Here is a 23,526-nt window from a genome sequence, read left to right on the forward strand (position 1 = left end):
TACGTGCAGATTGTTTGAACCCCCAAAATTTTCCAATGCATATTTGAAACAATGTGTGAGGGCAACTCAAGGCTCCAGAGGGATTATGATTATCAGCCAGTTTTAAAGGGACCTCTAGCATGATTCAGAGCAAACTGTACATACATGTGTACAGGGAGAACCTTGCTATGCCAGTGGCTGAGATAGTGTCTGCTGCTGTGCATGCTGATGAAACGACTGATGTATTACACAAATCCCAGCTGGTGCTTGTATCTAGATACATACTGCCAAACAATACAGTGAGAAAAGTTTTGTTTAAGATTATAGAAGTAGAGGATAGAGCCGCTTTGGATCTGTCAGCACCGTCAGAGTTGTATGGAAGTTAAAGGACATGCTAATCGCACAAACATATGACTGTGCCGCCATGATGAACAGGAATGTCTACAGACCTTGATGAAGGAAACCCATCCAAATGAACATTTTGTGTACTGCTATGCACTAGAGCTCAATCTAACCATGAATGACCATTTTGAGGGTGTTTTTTTTCTCTTGAGGGTGACCTAACCACCTCAGCCACCTTCTTCTCCAAGGTCCCCAAAACCAGCTGCAGCTCTCGCAGAGGCAACACAAAGGACACCCCCAGCTGTTATCAAGGCAGCTGGAGTCAGCAGAGGCTCTTGTTCGGTTCAAAGGGAATATATAAGAGCAAATATTACAGCAAACTGAAATGCTGGCTGGGCAGAAGAGTCACCAATACCAGTTACGGATGAGGCATGCAACATCATCATCTCACAGGCTGAGCGGTGTTTTTCAAAGAGTGACCACCTTGTTGCTGCTTAACTAGTTGACAGCTCTTTTTTTCTCTGTTTAATTTTTTAGCAGCTACAAAATCAATGCAATGTAGATGAAGATTTGCCAGGCATCCTTTGTCATCAAGTGAGTAAGAGATTTTAAGTTTATCTTGCTGATATAATATGGTTTGTATGTCCTCACCCCCTCCTATTGCTATCCTTCAGCAATGTTTGCAGAGTCAAAATATTAATAACTGCTTGTGGAAGGATATTTTCAACCTGCAAATGCTTTTGATCACATTCAAATAAGTGTACAGGCTACAGTGCAAGGGAAAGCTGCGGTCCACTGCTCCTTTTTCTCACCAGGTCATGGCTGCTGCCAACTAGGGAGTGAATGAACACTGACCTGCCAGATATAGTACACAGCACCTAACGTACATAGCTTGTTCCCTTGAGAGCTACTGTGGCTTAAACTGTTTCTGATAGTGTCATGGATGGGCTGGTAGGACATCTGACTGAAGCTACTGATAGCTGATTCTTAATGCTTTTATTATTTTAGTATTAAGATTTTTTTTAAATTCATGATATTTCTGTAAAATCAAACATGTCCATGCATCAGTGTTTTGAATGGTAATTAATTAATACTCCTTTAGTATATAGAAAAATGTGAACGGCACCTTTAACTTAAACTGCCATTACTGTTTTTGAACTACATATTTGTGCATATAGATAGAGATTTTTTTCACTCTGTTGCCTCTTGACACCACACTGCAGTAAGTGTGGCAGCAACAGTGAATAATCAATAGCTTCACCTTTGATTTTGACACCCAATAGTAAAAACAGGTTGGCAGAACTCGGCTAATGTGAGAGACTTCTCATTATCATCAGCACTTCATTTCAGCACTGCTATGAACACAATGAATGGGAAAGAATGTGACTTAATAGACAATTACTTTACTTCTAAATGGCAAGTTACTAAAAACATATTGGATGAATAAAATTGGGGAAACAAATGAAAAAAAAAAAAAAAAAATCTGCCTTTGATTGAGAGGCAGCATTAAAAATAACACACAAGGTTAGAACCCCTAACACTATGTTTTGTTTATCAGGAAACTCTGGCTATGCTAAGTAACCTTGACAACTTACCTCAATACTGAACTGTTTTCTCTTTAGCTTGAAGGCCAGGTCCTTGTGGTCAGGGAGTTTACTCGCCAGACAGTTTAGGTGAGGTACTTGGCGTACATGTAGCAGACCTGTGAAGGGCAGTGAGAGCAGATTAAAATTGAATGGGCTAAAGAGTCCTTAAAAAGCACAGTAAAAGGAAGCAAGTTATTACAGTCTAGAGCTGCTGATAAGACATCACCTTCGGCTCTGAGAAATTACACAGGGTATTTTTTAACTATTTTCCGACATTTACTTGACAAAACGATGAATCAAGAATAATTGGCAAAATAACTGATCATGAAAATAAACGTTAGCTGCAGCCCTATTTCAGACCTATTCACATTGTGCATGTTTTAAGTTAAACCATGTCAATAAAGTACAACCTAGACAAATCTTGTTAAAATAATGCAACTTATAAAAGTTTACTCATGGTACACTTGAGTAAAAACGAGCAAAAGGAAATGCCAAAAAAATGTCTTTATTGTTTACTGTCATGATCTTTCATTCAAGATATTCACAAATATATAACCTTTAACTGGATTAACACAACTGAAAAAAAGTTCTTGTCATGAAACCAATACTTTTCTCCAAAAAAAAAAAAAAAGTCTGCTGTAATTACAGGCACCCCTTCATCTAATTTTTTGAGCAGCCTGCATTTGCCAAGATAACAGCTTTGAGTCTTCTCCTATAAGGTTTAATGAAGTTGGTGAACACATGGAACGGGATCCTTCATACAGAATCTGTACAGATCCTTCTGATTGTGAGGTCAACACTTTCCTCTTCAGCTCATCCCACTGATTTTCTATGTGGGTTTGCTCTCATCTGACCATGTAACCCAGTCCCACTGAAAGTTCCAGTAACGTTTAGCAAACTTAAGTTTGTTATTGATTGACAGCAGTGACTTTTTTTCTGCCCCCTTCCAAACAACTTGTTGGCATCTCGTCTAATGTAGTTTTGGAGACTTTCTGATCCCAAGACTCAGTTTAGCTCTTCAATTCTACAGCTGGGATCCTTGTAGATTTTTTTTGCCAGTGAGACCATCCTCCTCATGGTGTGTGGAGTCAGTGAACACACTATATGTACATTACTGCTGTTCCTGTTTTAATGTATTGTGTGTGTGTTTCGTAGTTGCCCTCACACCTGGCCAGGGACTAGAGTTAAAAATGAGCAAAACTGGCTAAACTGGTACATTTACAACAATGTTTAATAATGTGCACTGTCCCTGTAATTTTAAACTGTACAAAAACATTCTCTTCCAGGCTGATTCTTAACATCTCCTGTCGCTTTAAACTTCTTAATTGTTCCCCTAATAGTGTAAATTAGTATTTTTGACTGTTCAGAGATTTTTTTATATCCATTTTCTGATTGGTGCAGCTCAACAACTTTTCGTCACATATCGTCACTGTGTTCTTCACTCTTTCCTATAGTGATGAATGACAAAGGGAAAATGGCCTGTGTCCCCTCATATTTACACCCCAGTGAAACAGGAAGTCATGGTTGACCAATTAAGAATTTCTGTTCAAACAGGTAAACCTAAAATTGTAAAATATGATTGATAATATACTTACTAGATTTACTTATACTAGATTTTAATCACAGGATTTTCTGTGGGTGCCAATAACTGTGGCACTTCACTGAAAAGGTAAAAATTTTTGAGTATTTTGAGTTAAAGACAAAGAGGATAAGCAGCAAAGACATTTTTTCACAGCCCGTTTTGCTCAGGGTGCCAACAATTCAGGAGGGCACTGTACAGATGACTTGTTTGTTGTTTTAATAACAGGAAATTTCTATCTAACTGGGGCAACTGCCAAAAAAAAAAAAAAAAAAAAAAAGTTACAAAACAGTATCCTCCTTTTTTCAAACAACTTTTGTGACCACCGAAGGTAAATGTTGTTTTTATTTGATGCAGGCATGAAAAAACTCTGCACAAAACGCAATGTTATGTTTGTCCTTATTTGATCTGAAGCACAAAGTGTGCCTGTCTACTTGAGAGAATGGAGTGACTGTAGTGGGACAGGCTTTTGCAAACCAGTACTTTCCAGACATCTACAACCGCAGCACAGTTACAGTAGGTAAACTCCACTGACAAAAACTAAAAACATGGTAGTATTGCAGTGAAATAATACAAAAAAAGGCTTCTTATCAAATAACCATAAAGATTGCTATAGCAGCATTCCTACTCTCTTCTTTTTTCCCTACAGGCTAGAGCATGGGTTTACTGTAAAGGAAATTTACCAATTAAAAGAGACATTACAGCAATGAGGGACAGAACGCAGACATGCAGGCACAGGACTCCTGCAAGGATAGAAGGAAGCTTTGGAGTATTTTTTTAACTCTTCGTTTTTCTTGTCCTGTCACCGCGAAGTTACATTTTCATAAAACTGGAAAAGTACTGTAGAAGTGGGGTGGTATGGATTAGCGTGAGAGAGAAAAGAAGAGATCGAGGGAGAAATGGAGAAAGGGAGACGGACAGAGAAAGTGGGGGATGGTGGTTTCTCTCCTCTGTGCACTTGGGTGATTTCCCCTTGCCTGATTTGCAGTGACAGGCTTCCCAGCATGCTTTGAGCAGCCCTGAACTGCTGCCGCAAACACGCACGCACGCGCATCCGCACGCACTCTCACGCACTCTCACACTCGTACCAGATGCGTTTGCACTCATGACCACACATCACAACAATCATGCACATAAATGTATTTCATAACCCAACCAGAATCTCTCTGGCTGGTTAAACAAGAGGGCAAATACATTTGTGAACAAGAAATTCAAATAATATTAATTGCAAATTCCAAAGAACATTTCTGTACTACAAAATTATTTTAAAAAATGATGCACTACGCTCATATGTTGAATGGCTTTACATGCCACCCACCTTTACAATGCAGAGGAATGTGATCACTATGGGATGTGTTATCTAAATAAAACATGCTGTTAGATGAAACCAAAATATGCCATTGAATGTTTTTACTCCTTATCCCTTCATCTGTCACAACCAGAGCTGTCTAACCCGAGGAGGGGAGGAGGGAGGGGGGAAATGAGAGGAAAAGCGCAAGAGTGAGTTGGAGAGTTCGAGAGGCACGGCTAAAAATACCCCACTCGCTTAAACTGACCTTTATGCGTGAAGAGTGTGATAGAAAAACGGGAGGCAAACGGGACAAAGAACGAATGATAAAACCATAGAGGAAAAGTGATGGTGAGGACCAAGAGCAGAGACAAACTGTGTCCCCACTCCCCACCTCCTTCTTCATTTCCGTCTCTCCGACCGTCCCTTACTGGTGTCCTCTTCTCCTACTGAAAGCCTTGCCCTCCATTTATTAGCAGAGCATGCTGGCCATGGAGACATTGAGCGAGGGATGGAGAGATAGAGGCAGAGAGGAAGAGAGAGTGATGGTGAGAATATCGATTCCCCAGTGTTGGTCTGCTCTGCTCCAGAGCCTCAGGGGTATGGGACTGGGGATGGAGAGGGGGCGAGGCGAGAGGGAGAGAAGGGAGAGAGGCTCTGCTGGAGGGGGGGAGGCAGGGATGGAGGGGGTGAGGGTGCGAGGGAGAGGGGGTACAGCGTGGCAGCTGAATCCCCCCCGGCCTGTCTACTGAGGAGCACGTCTGATTGAGCAGCAGCACACTAACACGCACTGACAGCCTGGCCTGCAAGGGGGCTGCCCTGCCTCCATCCACAGCCCAGCCCCAGCCTTAATGCACTGCTTGTGTGTATATGTGTGTATATTTGATGGAAAAGAGACAGAAAGATAAGCGAGTGTGTGTGTTCTTACCATGGTAATCTTTGTAGAGTGGGTTGGTCTCTCTCTCAGAGCCTTTGAATGATTCCAGGGCTATGGCATTGTCACATAGCCTGGTTATGCTGCCCATTAGAGCTCTGTCCTGTAGGGTCCAGAGAGGGAGAGAGAGGGAGGGAGAGACAGAGAGAGAAACATGAGCAGGTAATTAAAAGCCTCCTGACGGGCCATCAGTGTTGCAATTAAATTAGGTCATCATGTCCCGTGGCCAGGTCATTTCTGCCCATGGCTTAGGTGAGGGTGATGAGGTATAGAGGGGAAAGAGCCCTGATAGGGGTTACACAGGTGATGTCAGGGCAAGCAAATGGACATACAATTTACATCAGGCATACATCTAAAAAGGGCGGCTTGGGAAAAGTCAATGGCAACACACTGAAAATATTTGAAACAACTTTTACAAAAAGGCTCCCAGTTGGTGCACACTCTCAAACCTGCACACAGCAGGGGAGGATAGAGGTGAAAAGGGAGAGAGCAGCAGAGGCTCGATGGGGAGAGCTCCCCCTACTGGTTAGGTCAGTGACTTGACAACAAAGAGGACACATCAGGGGCGAATACAGTAGATAGCAAGAATGAAGGCGAAGTATACAAAAGGGTGGAGGCAGAGGGTAAAGGGAGAGGAGGGGGGAGAGAGAGGGACACTGGGATGGAGGGAAAGAGGGAGTCCTGCATTATTAATCCCTTTGCCTCTTGAATCATTCACATCGTTCTCTCTGTGTTGGCTGCCACCGCCTAATGCAGTTTTCATGCCTTCATGTCTTTTCCCCACTCTTTCTTCTTCCTTTTCATTTTTGTCCTACTTTTAAAGTATGCATATCCCACCAGTCAGGACCACCAGCACTTACAGGGTATCTGAGGTCACTGAAAAGCAGCAATTAAACCCAGTGTAAGAGTTAGGCTACAACAAATTATTCACAACACTAATGGTACAGTAAGGCCAATAGTGTCTGTGCGAGTGAGAGAGTCTGCTAAAACTTTATCTGTGCTAGTCTATTAGGCCATAATAATTCTTCTGTGCTTACTTAAATACAAAGATGAGTCTCTTTGGCAAACGCTCAGAAGTTTCAAAGTCAGAGGAATCCAAAGTGTCCACACAGAGCTGCTCAGTACAGTGGCAGAAGGGCGGAATGACGTCAGTAAGACAAGCACGTGCTCCACAGCTCCTCGAGTTTTAGGAGGTGGACATCTTTCTTTTTTAATCTTATTTATAATAGATGAAGGGCTCAAACAGGAGTCGCTTGAGTTCAGCAGTGAAAGTCTATGCTGGCTTAATTAGCTCAGATTCCATCAGTGTAAATCCCACGAACACCCTGAGCCACAGCTGACAGTCACTCACTGACAGGTCATAGGGAGAGCCCAGCGTTCATTTCACATGCAGTATTTTAACCTGACTAAGTAAACCACAGTTCTTTCATGTAACCAGTCACTGATGAACCCCAATTTTATCACAGTTGTTAGGCTCAGTTGGTTTTGTTCGGCTGTATGGCTGTCTGTACTTGTGTGTTCTTACTTGAAAATGTGTGTAGGCTATGTGCAGAATATACCCAAAATTCAATACATAACTCTGAGGGAGGCAGATGCCTTTCAGTCTGTCTAACGTCTTGGGAGAGTAGAGTCTATATATGAGACAAAATATATGCACATCACTTCCGAGGCTAGAAATAGACACACGAGTTTCTCTAAAAATGTGATTTCAAATAGGAACACAGGCACAGTTTCTCCATTAAAAACATCTAACTGATACGACAGTTATTTACCAACATGATTATATGGTTATATGCCTTGGTTTAAAACCTGGTTTAAAATCTATTTCACAATTCATAATATTAAAAGACGTATTAAGAAAAAAGTACTGTTGGTAAATTGAAATTAACAGCCACTCAGTTACATTAGCTAATTAGCCAATAAGGTCTACCTAGTATTTAGGAATTTAATTTAATAATTTGATTTTATAAAATGCCGTTCAAATTTGTATTTCATGTTATGACTGATTAATCATTTTAATAATATTTTAAACAAAATACCATGCCACCAACATTTGATTTGGCTTTACAAATGAAAGGATTTGCTGCTTATCTTTGTTATGTGTGAAAGTAAATGAAATATCTTTGGGTTTTGGACTGATGCACATCAAACTTTTTGGATATTTCGTAAACTTATGGCATTTGCACACCTATTATTTGTTTGCTCTGGTCCAAATCTGTTGATGAGTTTTACCAACTTAGAGTGCTTTACCCTTGGTTCTGTTTCTTTTCATACAGAGAAAAATCACATGGTCAGATGCGTCTGAGGTGGGAGCAAGACAGTAAATACAGGAAGAAGCTCTTGTGTTCTGGAGTCGTGCACTTACCTCTGTTAATGAGAAAAACATTGCTATGAAATTAAACATGAAGTTGGCATTTGCTCATAACCATGGTAATTATCTGGGCAATATACCAGGGAAACTATACCAGCAGAATGCCAAATGCATTTCAATGAAACATCTTGAAAACACTACACTGCTTCACACTTTGCACAGAAGATGTGCTGCCTTCAGACGACTAACAAACAAGGGAGCTACTGCTACCACAGAAGCAGCTACAGTTAGCATGCTCTGCCGCATCCTAGAATGCAAAGCACACCTGGCTACAGGAGCCATTTAAGCTCAAACTTGCAGAGTACACCTGGTGGTTGGGTCAGACTGAGGTCACACCACGATCCCACAAACAAACTGCTCCAGAGCTCATTTGGGACCAGACCAAGACCACCTCCTCTCTCATATGATTGCAGTGATTACTGCATTCACACCTGCTCAAACAAACTGCACCAAGGAAGAAAATAAACTGAAGAAAGCAGGTGTGAGATTAACTGATTAATCAATAAAAGAATCTGAAGATTAATTGATAATGTAAATGATCATTTTACACTCTAAACTGAAATGAATAAAAGTAAACAGAAAGTCAATTGGATATTGATGGTATATTTCAGTAGAGTATTTAAAAGAAGTGGAAGTGTTGTAGGCCCACTACCATGCTAACTCTGCCTGACCAGCACAAACCCTGAGTCTAAATATTTGCATAGGTCAGGACACCACTTAGTCTGAGCAGCAGGTGAGGTGTATATGGTTAAATTTTAGGGAGGACTGTGTAATTTGTGTTTGTGTGTGTTTACATGTTGGGATGTGTATGGTGACAGGAGATAGTATGATGGAGGAGGACGGAGCTAGGACAAGCCTAATTAATGTTTCAGATGGACTGTGGCACTGGGCTGCTGTGAGGAGGCTTTCAGTGAGTTGCTCAACTTCCCAAGGTGCTCAATAATGGATGGAGAGTCCAGTATGGTCTCAGCCAGCTAGCCCACTGCTACTAGTCTAGACAGTCTTCCAAAGGCCACATTCAGTTAACTAAGCTAATTATCTAAGCAAAGGCGCTGGCAGAAAGAGGCTCCGCTAACATGTCCGTTCTTAATATACCGGCCGCACTGTTGTTATTAATTTAAAATGAGCAGCATGCACACCTTGGTGACCTCAGCTGATCAATTAGAATCTTTTTCATGACAACAACACCAAGTGTGATTAAACTAATCACAAGGTCATTTCATAGATGCCCATCTTAACAGCCTCTCATTACCTCCATGTTGGCTTCGTCACCCAACACCTGATTCAGTCCAAAATTTCCCCCCTCTTCTTTTCTTCCCCCGCTCATTCACTTCGCTCCCCAGGGTGGAGAAGGAGGAGGGGACAGATTAAGGGTTTGGAGGCCAGGCCAGAGAAGGACAGGGGGACTGCTCCCACCACAGCTGACATCTGCTAGTTAGCCACTCTACCTTTTTTGACTAGGCCAAGGCCGCTGTGCACTGAGTATATAGGCTTGGAGCCAGAGCATGTTGTGACAACACAGCTGTTCTGAAAGTTAAGCACTGACCTATATCTTTGTAAAAAGGATCAGAGACCATGCGGCTTCCACGCTTTTGTGAATGAGGACTATATGGAAGTAGGATGTTTTAAGTGTAAGCGAGATAAAACATTTTAGTAGAAAGTCTCAGATGGCTTTTCTGAGTGTGCTTCTATAGTCGACTGTCTGGGGGAGGGCTGTGGTTTGCCATATGCCTCAGCAGATGACTCCACCTTCACACTGAGAGGCCAGACTGTACACAGACGCATGCACGCGGACTCATACACTCCCCCCACCCCAAACACACACATACACACACCAACACAGCCAGAGACACACAACTACATGAAGGGATATTTGTAAGAGAATAAAATGCATACACAGGCACACACTCTCATTGTGTACAGCTTCAAGTAATTAAAAGCCCAAACAAACAAACAGACTTAGAGGCCTTTGAATGAAGTGTGCACTCGACTGGGTCTGTTGGGGGAGCGATGCGTGAGGAAGAGGCCCCCGCGCAGGCCTGAGTCATACCAGGGTGACACTGGACCACAGGGTCAAGAGGAGGCCCCACTACAAAAGACCTCAAACTTTGTTCCCCATTAATGAACAAGACAAAGAAGGAGCACATGGGCCAAACATCAACCCACGCACCAAAAATCCTAACTGTCTATTATCTGTAAATTCAAGCCAATTCAACTTAGGCATGCAATTTATCCCTCCAGTGGCAATTTAAGGTAAGTGGTTTAGGACACAACAGAGGAGCAAAGACAAAGAGGTGAAGAAGAATGAAGCAGAACCCACTGTAGTTATGATTTGCAAACTGTCCATGTCATGGTATTGGTGCAGTATAACCTCATCTCAGAAACTCATAAACTGTTCTCGACTACTTAAAACTTGTGTAAAAAGTGTATATATATATGTTTTAAATTAGGTCAGCAAGTATAAACAAATAATATAAGCTGTATTCTGATGTTTATTAATTGTGCCGCATTGTTCTCGTGTCAAAAACTCCCTTACCTGGATGAGATGTGAAGGCACAGTAACTACTGCGACTGACAGCGATGACCTCAGTAAAGCACGCAGTCCATAGAGAAAGGTAGTGAGGGCGTGGCCATTTCTAGGGTTGTCACGGCAACACAGGTCATCACCCCACAGAGCTGAGCCAAGAGAGTGGAGCCCAATTCGCAGGATGTTACGTGACTTTGACTATAAGAGAGAACAAGCACGAAGAAGGGGTTTAGAAATACTTAAAAGAAAATGTGTACAAAAAGTTCATATAAACATACACACACATACTAACGCAGTAACACAGTTTTATTTGATTTTAAGTTCTTCCGGTGCATCTGAAGATTAACAAATTGCTGCTTTTGGATTGTTTTGGGAAGTATTCCCAAACTCTGGGAGAGAGCGACTGGACAGTCTGCTCACCAGCACAGACGATCGGAACACAGTGCCCAAACGTGACTGGACACAACTGCCCAATCACAGAGGCCATCTGACACACGCACAATGGACCTGTCAGACAGGCTTCCAATATGGCCGCCACCCAGAAACCCCAGCACATTCTTGGCACAACAGTGATGCTCTGCAGCCAAGGGGGCCTGGGTAAGGGTGGAGTGCCTTCCCTTGAAACCCCCCTCCCCACCTCCCCACCACAAGAGATCAACAGTAACCCACTCTCATGACGAAAAAGTGGCCAAACAGTGGTGGGATATATATCACTCAAAGTGAGAGAATGGAGGAGCCTGTCCGAGCTGTGAGAGGTTTTTAACCTTTACTACAATTGCCTTTTATTTGGGGTTTCTTCAGGATGGCTCCTGATTACTGAGGTGAGAGCCAAGAGTGATTAACAAAGCTCTGGCCTAAAATCTGCTCACTTTTTCCTTCCCCCCCCCCCAACCTTTCCTCCCATTTATCCCTCCCCCTCCATTATCTCAACCCTCCCAAAATCTCCTCTACCCCACTCCCCATCGTTTCCTCTCCCAATAGTATGACCTAAGCTTCGTTTGGACCTGGATCAGAATCACAGGCATCTAAGAAAAATAAACCCCATTGTTTCTGGGAGTTTTTCACAGTTGGCTCATAGTTTCCCAAAGGACAACTCTCACACTGGACTATACATCCATCCTCCTCTACAGCATTCACCATCAGTGCTGCATCTCTATACCTTATATTTGTGTATTAGTGTTGTGTGTTTGTGTGTGCCTTTGTCATTATTAGATATGCCCTTTCTTTGTTTAACAGGCTTTGCCTACGCAGGTCTTGGGGGCCACAGAATTAGAATTCTCTTTCTATGTCTGCAGCCCAGCAGGGGGGAACACGACTGTTGCTGTGGCATCAAGAAGAGAGGCCAAACTTAACTCCTATAGTTTAGCCTATAGAAAAATCAGGGAACAGTGCCAGTTGAGTCCAGCCAAGGACCCGAGGCCAGCCATATAGACTACAGCCAGCCTGGGACCACAACCTAATCACCAGCCAATCTCTGCAGAGACTCATAGTCCTGCTGCTACCCCTGTCCCACTCATCTTAGAGGACTTCAAAAAAATAAGCTTTGGGGGATTAATCCTTGTTCTAATCGGTTATTTACATAACACAGTTTATATGAAATCTGCATCATGTTGACAGTGCATGATGGCAGGTGAACAAATAAACATATAAATGCGCGCACACTGACTATCACCCATACTGGGCATTCTTGTGCCAGTGCCCATGCCGCTCTGTGCCGGTCTGCATTCCTGGACTGTGCCAACAGCATGTCAGGCGGCCACACTGCTTTAATGATGTCAGCAGTTAATCTGGCGTGTGAGTGACAGCGCTTGGGGAGGGAGGGTGGGGGGTACTGGAGGTAAATCCTGTGTGTGACTGACAGGGGGAGAGGTGGCTCCAGGTGACGAGCAGAGGGGTCAACGAAAGTAGGTGAATAAGGCGCGGGAGGTGCACGCACACAGACACACACAGACACACACACACGCGCACACACACACCTACACTGTATATATACATATATACAGGCACATCACAGTGTTAAGAGGATTACACCAGGTCCTGTGGGAAACAGACGCGGCCATGGATGTTTCTGGCATTCTGTAGAGGGCCGATGATTATTAAAAAGATGTGTGTCAAAGGTAAGACACACACAGCTGGGACACACAGGTGAGGCCAGCCCGAGCAGGTGACAGAGAGGTGAAGAGACTCCAGAGAAGTGGTGGTTGGAATGTGACAGAAGAGCTTGGGGTCACAGATGCCGAGCTAGTATCGCTCTTTTAAAAATGCTCCTCTGATGCATATCACACATAAATATTTAAAAGCACAATTGTTTGTCTGGGCTCATGAGTGGGGCTACAAGCACACATTTTGCAACACAAACACGTAAGCACTAGCCAGTCAAAGAGTTCACCTCTAATGACATTTGGTGAATGAAAAGGAAAAATGCACACCTGCCTTTTGTGTTGCATCACCGCTTGCGGCAGCTTACTACATGCCTACTGCATTTTTGTCAAATAGAGAGCCAGAACGAAAAACAAATCCACAAACACTGGGACACTCTGTTACTAATATTGAGTCAAATCAATAAAAAAAACTGATGGCATTTTCAACACTCCACTCTAACTCTACTAGTTAAATGGGTGATGAGAACAGATTTGCCCGCCATTTTAGTTGCAATCAGAGTCTATGCACTGATCAGATACCAACTTTATTAATAAACTTTAAAGTAGTTTCACACCCGCATAAAATGGCAGGTTTCCCACAAATCAATTCCTTGTAGCCTACACAGCAAGTTGCACTGTGCAGGCACTGGCATCTGCCGCTGATTTGCAATTTGCCAATATTTTGTCATGTTTACGAAGGGTTAAACTTGAGCCATGCAATACAACAGTGATAACAATGCTTTCACAGCCATACAGGGTCAGTAGTATACAGCTGTTCATTTTTTTTAACACTACGGTATTGAATCTGTACTCGGTATCAGCCGTTATGCAAGTTCAGGTACTGAAATCAGTACTGGTAGAAAACATTTTTTTATAGGAACATCTCTAGTTGCAAATGTAAACACATATAGTCCAAGTGTGATTGCTGTGAAAGGATGTGTTGATTTGCTTAAAAAGGTTTGACAAATTGGGGCATCGGTGGCTTAGTGATAGAGCAGGCGCCCCATGTACAAGGCTGTTGCTGCAGCGGCCCGGGTTCGACTCCAGCCTGTGGCCCTTTGCTGCATGTCACTCCCTCTCTCTCCCCCCTTCACGCTTGTCTGTCCTATCAAATAAAGGCTAAAAAATGCCCCAAAAATATCTTAAAAAAAATAAAATTAAAATAAAAAAAAAGGTTCGACAAATTGGAGATAAGCAAGGAGAGAAAAGCAGTCATTTACTTCTGGTTCTTACCATGGGGGCTGCTACTTCAAAGCCCTCTCTCTTTATGACCTCTTGAAGTGACTTCAGCAACGCAGAGTAGGACTTGAGCATGGTACTGTAAAGAGCACAGGACAGAGGAGAGAGTGGATGTAGTGGAGGAGACAACCAGAAAGAGAACACAAAGGGGTTACTTAGGACATGTAAACTGTAATTGAAACCATTTTGATAAAACTGGGCCAAGCCTTTCACCGCAGTAGCTTAATCCTCTATGACTGCAGCATGTTCCTCCTGACTGTGCTTTTCTGGAGCCACTGAAGCAGACAGATGATCCATATCAAGAGATCCAATTAATTTATTTGGTTGATTAAATTACAACATGACTGGTTCTCTGTCAGCTCCCCGAGGATCTGATTGTGCCGAGACAGACAGACAAACAGTCAGATGAGAGGTGCATATGCACAAACATACACACAACAAAGACGATAAGTGAGAAGGAGGGGGGGAATTAATGGGCTGATATCTAAAATTAACAGGGAACAGCATTTTGGTGTTTAATCAGGGGTAAGATGTGCACTACTGACAAAGGCCATACAGTACCATCAGAGCAACATTTAGCAACAGTCAAGGGATGGATTACTGCTGAGCCCACCATGTGCTTATAGGATGGCCAATAGGAATGTTAACCCCATCTTTTTACACAGGTCCCCCAGAATGCCCCACCATTATAATGACCACTCTGTAGTGAGTCACAGTGGGCTGCTATGTCAGTTGTCAATTCGACCTGCAGGCTACAAAAGCTGATACACATAGATTGGTCACACGCCAATAGCCCTGCATAAAGAACAGTAATACACACTCGTGTTGATTACACTTGCGCCAAATACATCCATGTACTCTATTTCAGTTATTCAGCCCAACAATGGCGCCTCCTGACCCCGCTGGGGCTAATGATAGAGCTGGTTTGGTGAAAGAGGGACACCTACCCTCCTTGGCCTCTCTGCCCATGCCCCTGCTCTGAGGTAGGGGGCTGGGATGGTTTGACACGCAGTTGAGCGGGAGGTTGCCTCTGGTTGGCAGCCATTGTGTGGGACGCCATTGTGTTTTAGCTACCCCTACTGAGCACCCTTCATTCAGGTACCAAAAAGGTCTAGGTGCTTAGCTACAGGGGCTAGTGCGTCAGCTAATTAGGATCATACACGGGGAAGCTTCTTTATCTCGGTGTTCCTCTTTCAGTGAGGGAAGAAAGGAGGAGAGAAGGGGGATGCTTGGTCTTAAACAACAGGATCTGTATCACCTAGAGAGCAATTTGTGCCAATTATGCCTTCAAGTGAAACGGAGCAATTTAACAGCTAGGGTATCAACATGGGGCTGTGGACACGTGCAAGGGGGAGTAGCCTGCTTCGGAGTTTGTGTGGTACATGTGCGTGTGCAATATGCTGAGTGTGTGTGCGTGTGTACGTATGTGTGTCAGTATTGGGGGGCACAATGGTGCGGTGCAGGTGTAGTTTCCTGCTGTCAAAATGTCTGTAAGATCTATGACCCATTCAGGCGCCACAACGGCACAACAATACCACCATGTCACTCTTACTCACTACACTGCCACACAACACTGAAAACATCAGTAGAGAAGATATTAAATTTGTTAGCTATTAGTAGATATTATTAGGTTTTGAATGGATATTTTGTAATGGAAAAAAAAGCAAATACAGTCGGCTTCACGATCCACACTTGTGAAAATGCACACTTTAAACTGTATATCCACAACATCTAATGTGTTTGCATGAGAGCTCCGTTAAACAGTTTCTGTTTGTCAAAATAAAGGAAGAGGGATTCTATAAAGCCTCCTCCACATCCTCTGTGCTCCAGATTGCTGTATTTACCCAGTGTGTGCAAGTGTGCCTTCGTGTGCCCTTGTGTGTTCAACAGCACCCTCTGAGTAAAGAGCCTGCATGACCTCTGAACCCTAAATACACTCAACGCAGGAGAAATCAAACAGACACTGAGCAAACAAGACCCTTATTTGAATAGACATACACAACCTTTCCAAGAGGCTGAATGTCTTAGGCCAATGGCAAGCTTTTCGGAAGACAGGATTTATATCAGCTGTTTAAAGTGTAAAAACACTGAGCTTTCAAAATGTATTTAAAAAACAACACTGTTTTGTTGAAATAAGACATTTCATTCAAATATGATGAAACCATGAATGTTTAAATGTCACCTAAACTGATTAATATTCATTTATATCTTTAAGCAAGGTAATAGATCTCAATGACTATTTATACCAAACTAAGAAAGTGTACTGTACTTTATTGGAGCTGAAACAATTAATTGATTGATTCGCTGATATATAGAAAATTAATTAGCAACTATTTTGATAACTATTAAATCGTTTCAGCCTTTTTCAAGCAGAAACGTCACACATTAACCTGTTCCAGCTTCTGAAATGTAAGTATTTCCTGTTTTTTCTGTTTTATATCAAGGTAAATGGAATATCTTTGCTTTTAGGACTGTTTGTCACACTAAACAAAACATCTAAATATGTCAACCTGGGCTCTTGTTTCTACGTAATGGGCTTTTCTTTCTTGACACACAATTAATTTAGAAATGTAAAATGATGAATTGATCAGTTGCAGCCACACAGTTTATTAAATTCTTATGAATGAGTATCACAGTGCTCTACATGATACAAGGAAGCACTGAATTTGAATTATGTCCCCTCAGGTTGACTTTTCTTTAACGCACACGCTGGTTGCAGGGCTTATACAGTATGCTCTCCTTAAATTATGTTGGTCTGTCTGCATTGTTGGTTTACCTGTATTCTGTGAACGATGCCATGTTTGCTTACCTGTGTTCTGTTGAAGATGTCTTATTTGTGTAACTGTGTTTTGTGGATGATGTCGTGTTTGTGTGCCTGTGTTCTGCGGATGGTGTCTCATTGGTTTCCATGCGTTCTGTGGATGATGTCTTGTCATTTTACCTGTGTGTGGGTGATGACTGGGTGGGATGTTCTGGAAGGTAGAAGCGGTGGCACTTGGCTGCCTGGCGAATTTCTGGCTCCATCGTCTTGGAGACGTCATAATAGTGTCCGAACCGGGATGAGGATGCCAGGGCAGTCTAAGGAGGAGGTCAACAGGTCAAACTCATTTTAAAGTATATAAAAACCAAAATATGTTTAATTAAAAAGCATTGCGTGTATCTGAAATCATCCGTGTGTGAAGATACTGCTTGCTTTAGTCCACTTACAACAAACTGATTGTGTGCACTAACTAATTTCCGCTAACAATAAAACAACTCATAAAGAAAATTAATCTTATTTGTCTTTCTACTATGTTAAATGAGTGTGCTTCACTATACTATGGTAATGCAATTGCATTGTTTATGGGTCATTCCTCAACATTCCTAAAGCAGAGAAGTTAAATAACCACTACGACCACGTTCTTAATCATTTCTTCACATAAATGTCCACTTCTGGCTGTGAAAGCAAACGTGTCAGGGACGCAGGGGAAGGCGGATGTTTTCCTGCAGCTGAAAGAGAGAGTTTTAGCTCTTCTCTCTCGGTGAAACCAGGGATTCCATTGTTGGAGGGGCCCTTAATCTACTCCTAATCTGGATTAGGGCCCCCGGTGTGTCCCTCTCCTGGCGGGACGAGGGGGTCAGCAGGGCAGGGGGGTCAGGGGCTCATCTTCTCTTTGTGAGCTAGGCAACCCGCTTAGCGTTCTATCCCCGCCCTGACGGCCTCACCTTTGATCTGATGTCTTCATCGGGAGAGCGACACAGTGGGCTATGCCAGGAGAGGTGTGTGTAAGGGGAAAGTAAGCGTTGACTCTGGGGGTGAATTTGGGATGCAAATCCTCTGGTGGGGCTTACTAGTGGTTTGTAAAGACGATTTTACAGGGGAAGGGGGAGAGGTGAGGAAAGGACACAGATATAAAGAAGTTTCCAGGGAGAGAGAAAGAGGGAGAGGATCCCCAGGGACACACTGTGTGCTGTTAATCCACATAGCGATATGGATTATAGACTGAAGGGGGAGACTGCAGAGAAGTAGAAGGGGAGGGTCACCTCTCCTCAAAGCGGAAGAAAGAGTGTAGGGCTGCCGACCCTAGCAGGGGGAAAGGCAGGGATTTGGGGGAAGACAGAGGTGCAGGTCTGGGTCATAGGGTTGAGCGAGCAGACATGTCAATGCACAGGCTGCAAAGTACCCTTGTTTCCCAGGCTAAGCAGGGGTGCAGGCGTGTGTGTATGTGTGTGTATATATGAGTTGGGGACCAGTGAAAAGCCTACCTATTGCCAGCTAAGTGTGAGTAATCTGGTCCAGCTCTGAAAGGAGAGGCTGAGGCCTCATTCACTCCACAAAGGAGTTTAGAAGCTGATGGATTTAGTGGTAGAGACAATTGCCAAATCACTAAGACCAGAGAGCCAGTGCTGTTCTTTCTCATAAAATCAATAGCGGATATACATGTTGAACTTTTAATAAAAGTAGTCTGATTATAAAGCTCGGTATATCCTGCAGTATATTCTAGTCTAAATACGCTGCCATCAATAACAGTCAATATAAACTGTAATTCGGTCACCCGATTACCTGTACTTTTGGAAGATTCTGATAGCGCCAGGCAATCTTCATGGCATCCAAACTGTCTTGAGGTTCACATGACAGCCTGGGCTGCTCCACTGGTTTGTGGATAGCAACATCGTCCAAGATGGGAGCCGGGAGTTCCTACACAAAATGATACAATTAATATAATAAGTTAAAATGTGCTGATTGTGAATGGTCCAAAGACATTTTAATTACTCTTATTGTTGTAAAATACCAAGCAGCAACCGCAAACTGCATTTCTTTCAATGGCCACTTAAGGCTGGCTCCAGAAGCCAGTCAATCCCCACGGACCCCCATGTTAAAATGCCCAACTTTACAGTTAACATGTTTACAGCCTGGTACAAAAATGGTTTTGGTCTCTAGAGCTTATTTTACTGTTCATGACAGCTGTACTGAGGCTTATTTTTTCTATAACTCGCCCATTTGAATTTTATTAAGGCTTTAACTTACGCATAATTAAGGGCGGGCCGCACTGAGTGACAAGCTGTCTGCCTGTAGTGTCCTCGGCTTCTCAGTCAGACCCACCCCTCAGTCCTTCACAGCTCCAGCCTCTTGTCCAACTATGGTCAATTCTGGCTCCAAAAAACAAGATGGCGACATCTGATATGCTGAACTCCAGGCTTCAAATCACCTTTGGGTGATGTCGCGGTGGCTATTGTCCATTATTTCTACAGCCTATGTGTTATATGACTTGTCACAGTGTGACAAGACAGTACAGTCTTCTCTAACAGTGCATTATGTGCATGCACTTAAGTGCCGGCTTTCAACAGTAACATAATTTCTTGACTGTTATGTAAACGAAAAACAAACCTGGTTTCTTTAATTGTGTTGAAACAAGTTAAAACTGTGAGATTTTTCCTGGAGAATCCTCATTTCTTGGTCACGTAGAAACTTAACTGGGGTTTAATGGGTTTTTTAAAAAAGCACATGCATATGACAACAAAACCTTTACAGAGGAAAAATACTGCTGTGGCAGCAGTGCGGAGGGATGAATGATCATTGTAGTAGTGTGTCCTTGTATTAAATACAATAAGATCCAAAGTCTAACTAGACTGAAACTAAAATAAATCAGACTTACTTGCCAAAGCTAAACAGCAGACTGTTAATTCAGACTGATGCACATAGTGAGAAAAACAGTGAGATTTCTTGAAAGACAGCCTGTTCTTTCACTGTGCAGTAATTTATTCCCAACAAAATGAAAAAAATCTTGCTAGCTCTGATTCAAAAACATGGTATGGGTGGGTGGGAAATCTAACTGATTAGCTGATGCAAGTAAACATGGGTTTATAAGTGCCTGAGGTATTGCAGCGCATGTGAAAGTGTCTGCATTAACTTGATTTCTGCCAATAAGCTTGTTTCTTGGGTGCATGTTAACATAATGCAAGAAGTACAACCTCAGTATCTGAAGATTAGCATGCTGTGAATGTAGCTGTGAAAACACTAAATGATGTGATATATCCCCACTGGGAGTCCCCCTCTCTTAATAACCCTTTGATATGTAAAGAGAGGGTGAGACTGTGACCCCTCCCACTATCAATCAGTGGGAGAGAGGCCCTCCTCCTGTATGCTGGGTGGCAGTCAGCTTCTGGAGCTTCGGTCCACTTCACAGAGTGATGCATCGGGAAACATTTCAACAATGCCACAACCATGCCACCCTCGACCTCTCAGATACCCCCGCTGACCCTGCCACATCTTGGGAAAAGCTGTGTGCCTACAATACCCACTAATTCATGGTCCGACCAGAGTGAACCAGGCTGAATACTGTACAGTGGGAGCTGATTCGTATATTTTGACACAAAAAAATACTTCTACAAGTCGGCAGAATATTTCCAACATCTTCTCATGACTAAAAGGTAAACAAAAGTTTTCTAAAATGTCTTTTTGACAGAACAACAGTTGTACAAGGATGACGTTAAAGAAGACATATTGAGGCCATCTTTGTGGATGGTTTGTCAAGACTTGTAGCTTGAAAAAAAAATACACAATACTTATTTCATTTCTAAGAGCTTACAGAAAAGACGGCACCTCCTTTCATACCTGTAAGATGTCATCTGGGTTATCTTGAGCTGCCGCCACAAACAGTTCATGTCGACACACCACCCCTTCTGCCAAGAAGTACTTCAAGATCATACGAGAGTAGCTATCATATCGGTCCTCCTCTAAAAAAAGAAAAAGCCAAGAACAATCAGAATTTAAGTGCATGTGGAATACTTATAAACACACACTCTGTCAGTCAATGCCATCCTGCTAACAGTGTCCACAAGGCTTAAGGAAATTATTTACTGATAAAATAGATACAACATCTTCCCTATGAAAAATATATCAACCTCAAGTCTATCATTGGGTGTTGTCGCATTCTGACCATTCATTCAGACACCACAGATCCAGAAGTTTATCACCTCATCACAGTTGTTGACTGTAATTGACATAAGGACCATATTCGGGCTACCTTTTGTAGGGAACAGATGAAGTGGCAATCGACATGGCACAGAAACATGTGACCGGACTATCAAAGTGGGGCTGACATCTTCAGCTCTCTTGTTACGGTCTTCACAGTATTCCTGTCCACCTATCATATCCCCAACCAGCATTGGAGGTGAGAGGGAGGCACCTGTCTTAAGCACTCACTGACACCTCACCCCGAACGCAAAGGTGCCCCAGATGTCAGGACAACTGACAAGAGGAGGCAGAAGTAGGATAAGATAGCGCCTGTCCTCAAAATGCTTCCCGACATCTGGTTCACTTGAATCTCTCTGTTTTTTGTGTGGATTCTGATGGCACTGGCATCCTTTCATTATCATGTTTCTACTGTCATTCACATCAGATGTATTTATTATCATAAAAGTAGGTTAAAAGGCATATACAAGTTATATGAGAGACTTTTAAAAACAAGTGGGGAGGGTAATTCTCAGCTTGGAGTGATGACATTATAGTCTCATTTAAAGGGATGTCTCAAACACTAAATGGACGGGCAAGAGATTCTAAACATTGAACATACTTTCCCAAAGGTAGCCTTTCTCTGTATACACAAAGCAGCCACCCGGTCATTCAACACCCCAAACCCGTAAAAAAAAAAGCCTGCATCATCATCACCATGAACCCCCCCAGCAGGGCACATAACTCTACCCAGCATGCTGCTGCTGCTTCCTGTCACAATCATCATTTTGTAAGGATTTCATAGGCCTCTCCACACAATGACAAACAGTGGGCACAAGGACAAAGGCAGCAGTGACAGTTTAAGGTAGTGGGCATACAGCTGACAGCTTGGGAATGACATCCTGACGTGTCATCCTCAAACATCCGGAGAATTCCCCCCTCCCACGTTCCCGGTCTATGTCCTCACCTACGCACTTAGGATGGCACAGGAAATTCCATGGCTCTTCAATTTGTTGTCGGTGGGGCTCCCTGTTCTCTTATTGATGGGTTTCTAGGTCAGCAGGCCTTTGTGGCTTTCAGCAGGCCCCACAAAGACTCCCAGATGGGCCCTCTCAAGATGGGGCCTATTGTGGCTGTGTTTCTATGGGAGCCTTACAAATGGAACCTCCAGGAGTCATTAGGCTGTTGAGGCGGGGGGTAAGGGAGGGGGTGGGAGGTGGTGGGGTATACAAGCAACAGGGGGTGGGGGACGGTCATATCTTTGAGGTAGATCAGTCACTCTGGACAGTCATGGGATGATTTTTTCTTCTTCTTTTTTTTTTTGCAGATTCTGACTAAGGTAAGGGGGGGGGCTCTGTCTCATTTGCCTTCAAACAGGGGAGTGGGAGTGCTAGAGTCCTGAATCATATCTGCTAAAGCTGCAGGGGGAGGAGACAAAATATCTAGGTCAGGGTGTTTTCCCCCTTGTATGAATCTTTGGTCAATATCATTTCTACTGAACAGCTCAAATTCATTTAGGACATACAGCAGGTAAATAGAATGAAAAAGCACTTGTTCTTTAAAATAACTGTATAGCCATTGTAATTACTGCTATATAGGAACTGCACTCATTAAAATAACTGAATCACCATTGTAAGTACTGCTACAAAAGGTGGGCTATACTAGGTTACCATTTAATGCCAATTAGCAGCATCTGTCAAGTCCTATATACTGTATATGTCCAGCATATCTCTATTGTTAAGCTTCAACTTGTGACCGTTGTTCTTCTTTATCAGATCAGTTTATTGGTATTATTAGGCACATGGTGTTATGATTATTAAGACTGCTGACACATTAAAACGTGCCGTTTTTTCACGCACTGGCCTCTTTGGAATTGTTAGGTATCTGCAATCGCCTCTTGCAAATGTAAAAGTTACAGCTGAAAAAAATCCTCCTTATTTTCTTATCTCTTTTGTTATCATTGCAATTTGTCATTGTTTTAACATTCATTGTATTGTATTGTGTATTGCATGTCCAGCACTAAATGTCGTCAGTTGTGTTATTGTCTTTTCACTATGTTTACGTTTTATATTTTAATGCTACCATAAGAAATTCCTTTTAGTGGGACAACACAGATCTGAACTAAACTTTTGTCATGCAACCTAATATAACCCACCCCTATAGAAGTGATTGTAATCGTGATAAAGTACCTTCAGGGTTTATGTCTTTTCATCGCATGTTGCTATAGAGTCTCGATTTGATCTCACTTTATTACCAGACCATGTTCTGAAATGTGTCTTGCATCCTAAGACATTTTACATAAATACAAAACACAACATTCAGTCAACCAACAAAACCATACTACAAACACTACTTAGTTCATCAAACATTACAAAAAGTGGATGCAGTGCTGCCTATGGGCCTTTCTCACAGCGGACATTTTGATTTTTCATAGTAGGAAAAACAGCTGTTACTAATAACACAAATGATGGCTCTGTTGTGTTGAAGTGCTTCAGTGAGAAGGGTAGTCAGCAAGCATACAGGATACAAGGATCCTGAAATCAAAGCAGCTAAATGGAATTCCGCCATTATTAATTTCATTATTCACACCTGTGTTGTTCCTTGCG

At 42.7% G+C, this 23,526-nt stretch overlaps 1 protein-coding gene across 1 annotated transcript in view; it reads right to left on the reverse strand.

The window, feature by feature from the left end:
* The window catches only part of elp4 (elongator acetyltransferase complex subunit 4), a 61,601-nt gene that overhangs the window by 31,181 nt on the left and 6,894 nt on the right, over positions 1-23,526 (reverse strand). The window contains exons 3-9 of the mRNA XM_033642225.2: positions 20,582-20,703; positions 18,530-18,664; positions 16,928-17,064; positions 13,981-14,065; positions 10,616-10,804; positions 5,703-5,811; positions 1,917-2,023 (exon numbers count right to left, since the gene is read on the reverse strand). Of these exons, the coding sequence (XP_033498116.1) occupies positions 1,917-2,023; positions 5,703-5,811; positions 10,616-10,804; positions 13,981-14,065; positions 16,928-17,064; positions 18,530-18,664; positions 20,582-20,703 (884 nt within the window). The remainder of the gene's footprint in view (positions 1-1,916; positions 2,024-5,702; positions 5,812-10,615; positions 10,805-13,980; positions 14,066-16,927; positions 17,065-18,529; positions 18,665-20,581; positions 20,704-23,526) is intronic.

Source organism: Epinephelus lanceolatus, chromosome 2, assembly GCF_041903045.1.
Source record: "Epinephelus lanceolatus isolate andai-2023 chromosome 2, ASM4190304v1, whole genome shotgun sequence".
Classification (NCBI taxonomy): Eukaryota; Metazoa; Chordata; class Actinopteri; order Perciformes; family Serranidae; genus Epinephelus; species Epinephelus lanceolatus.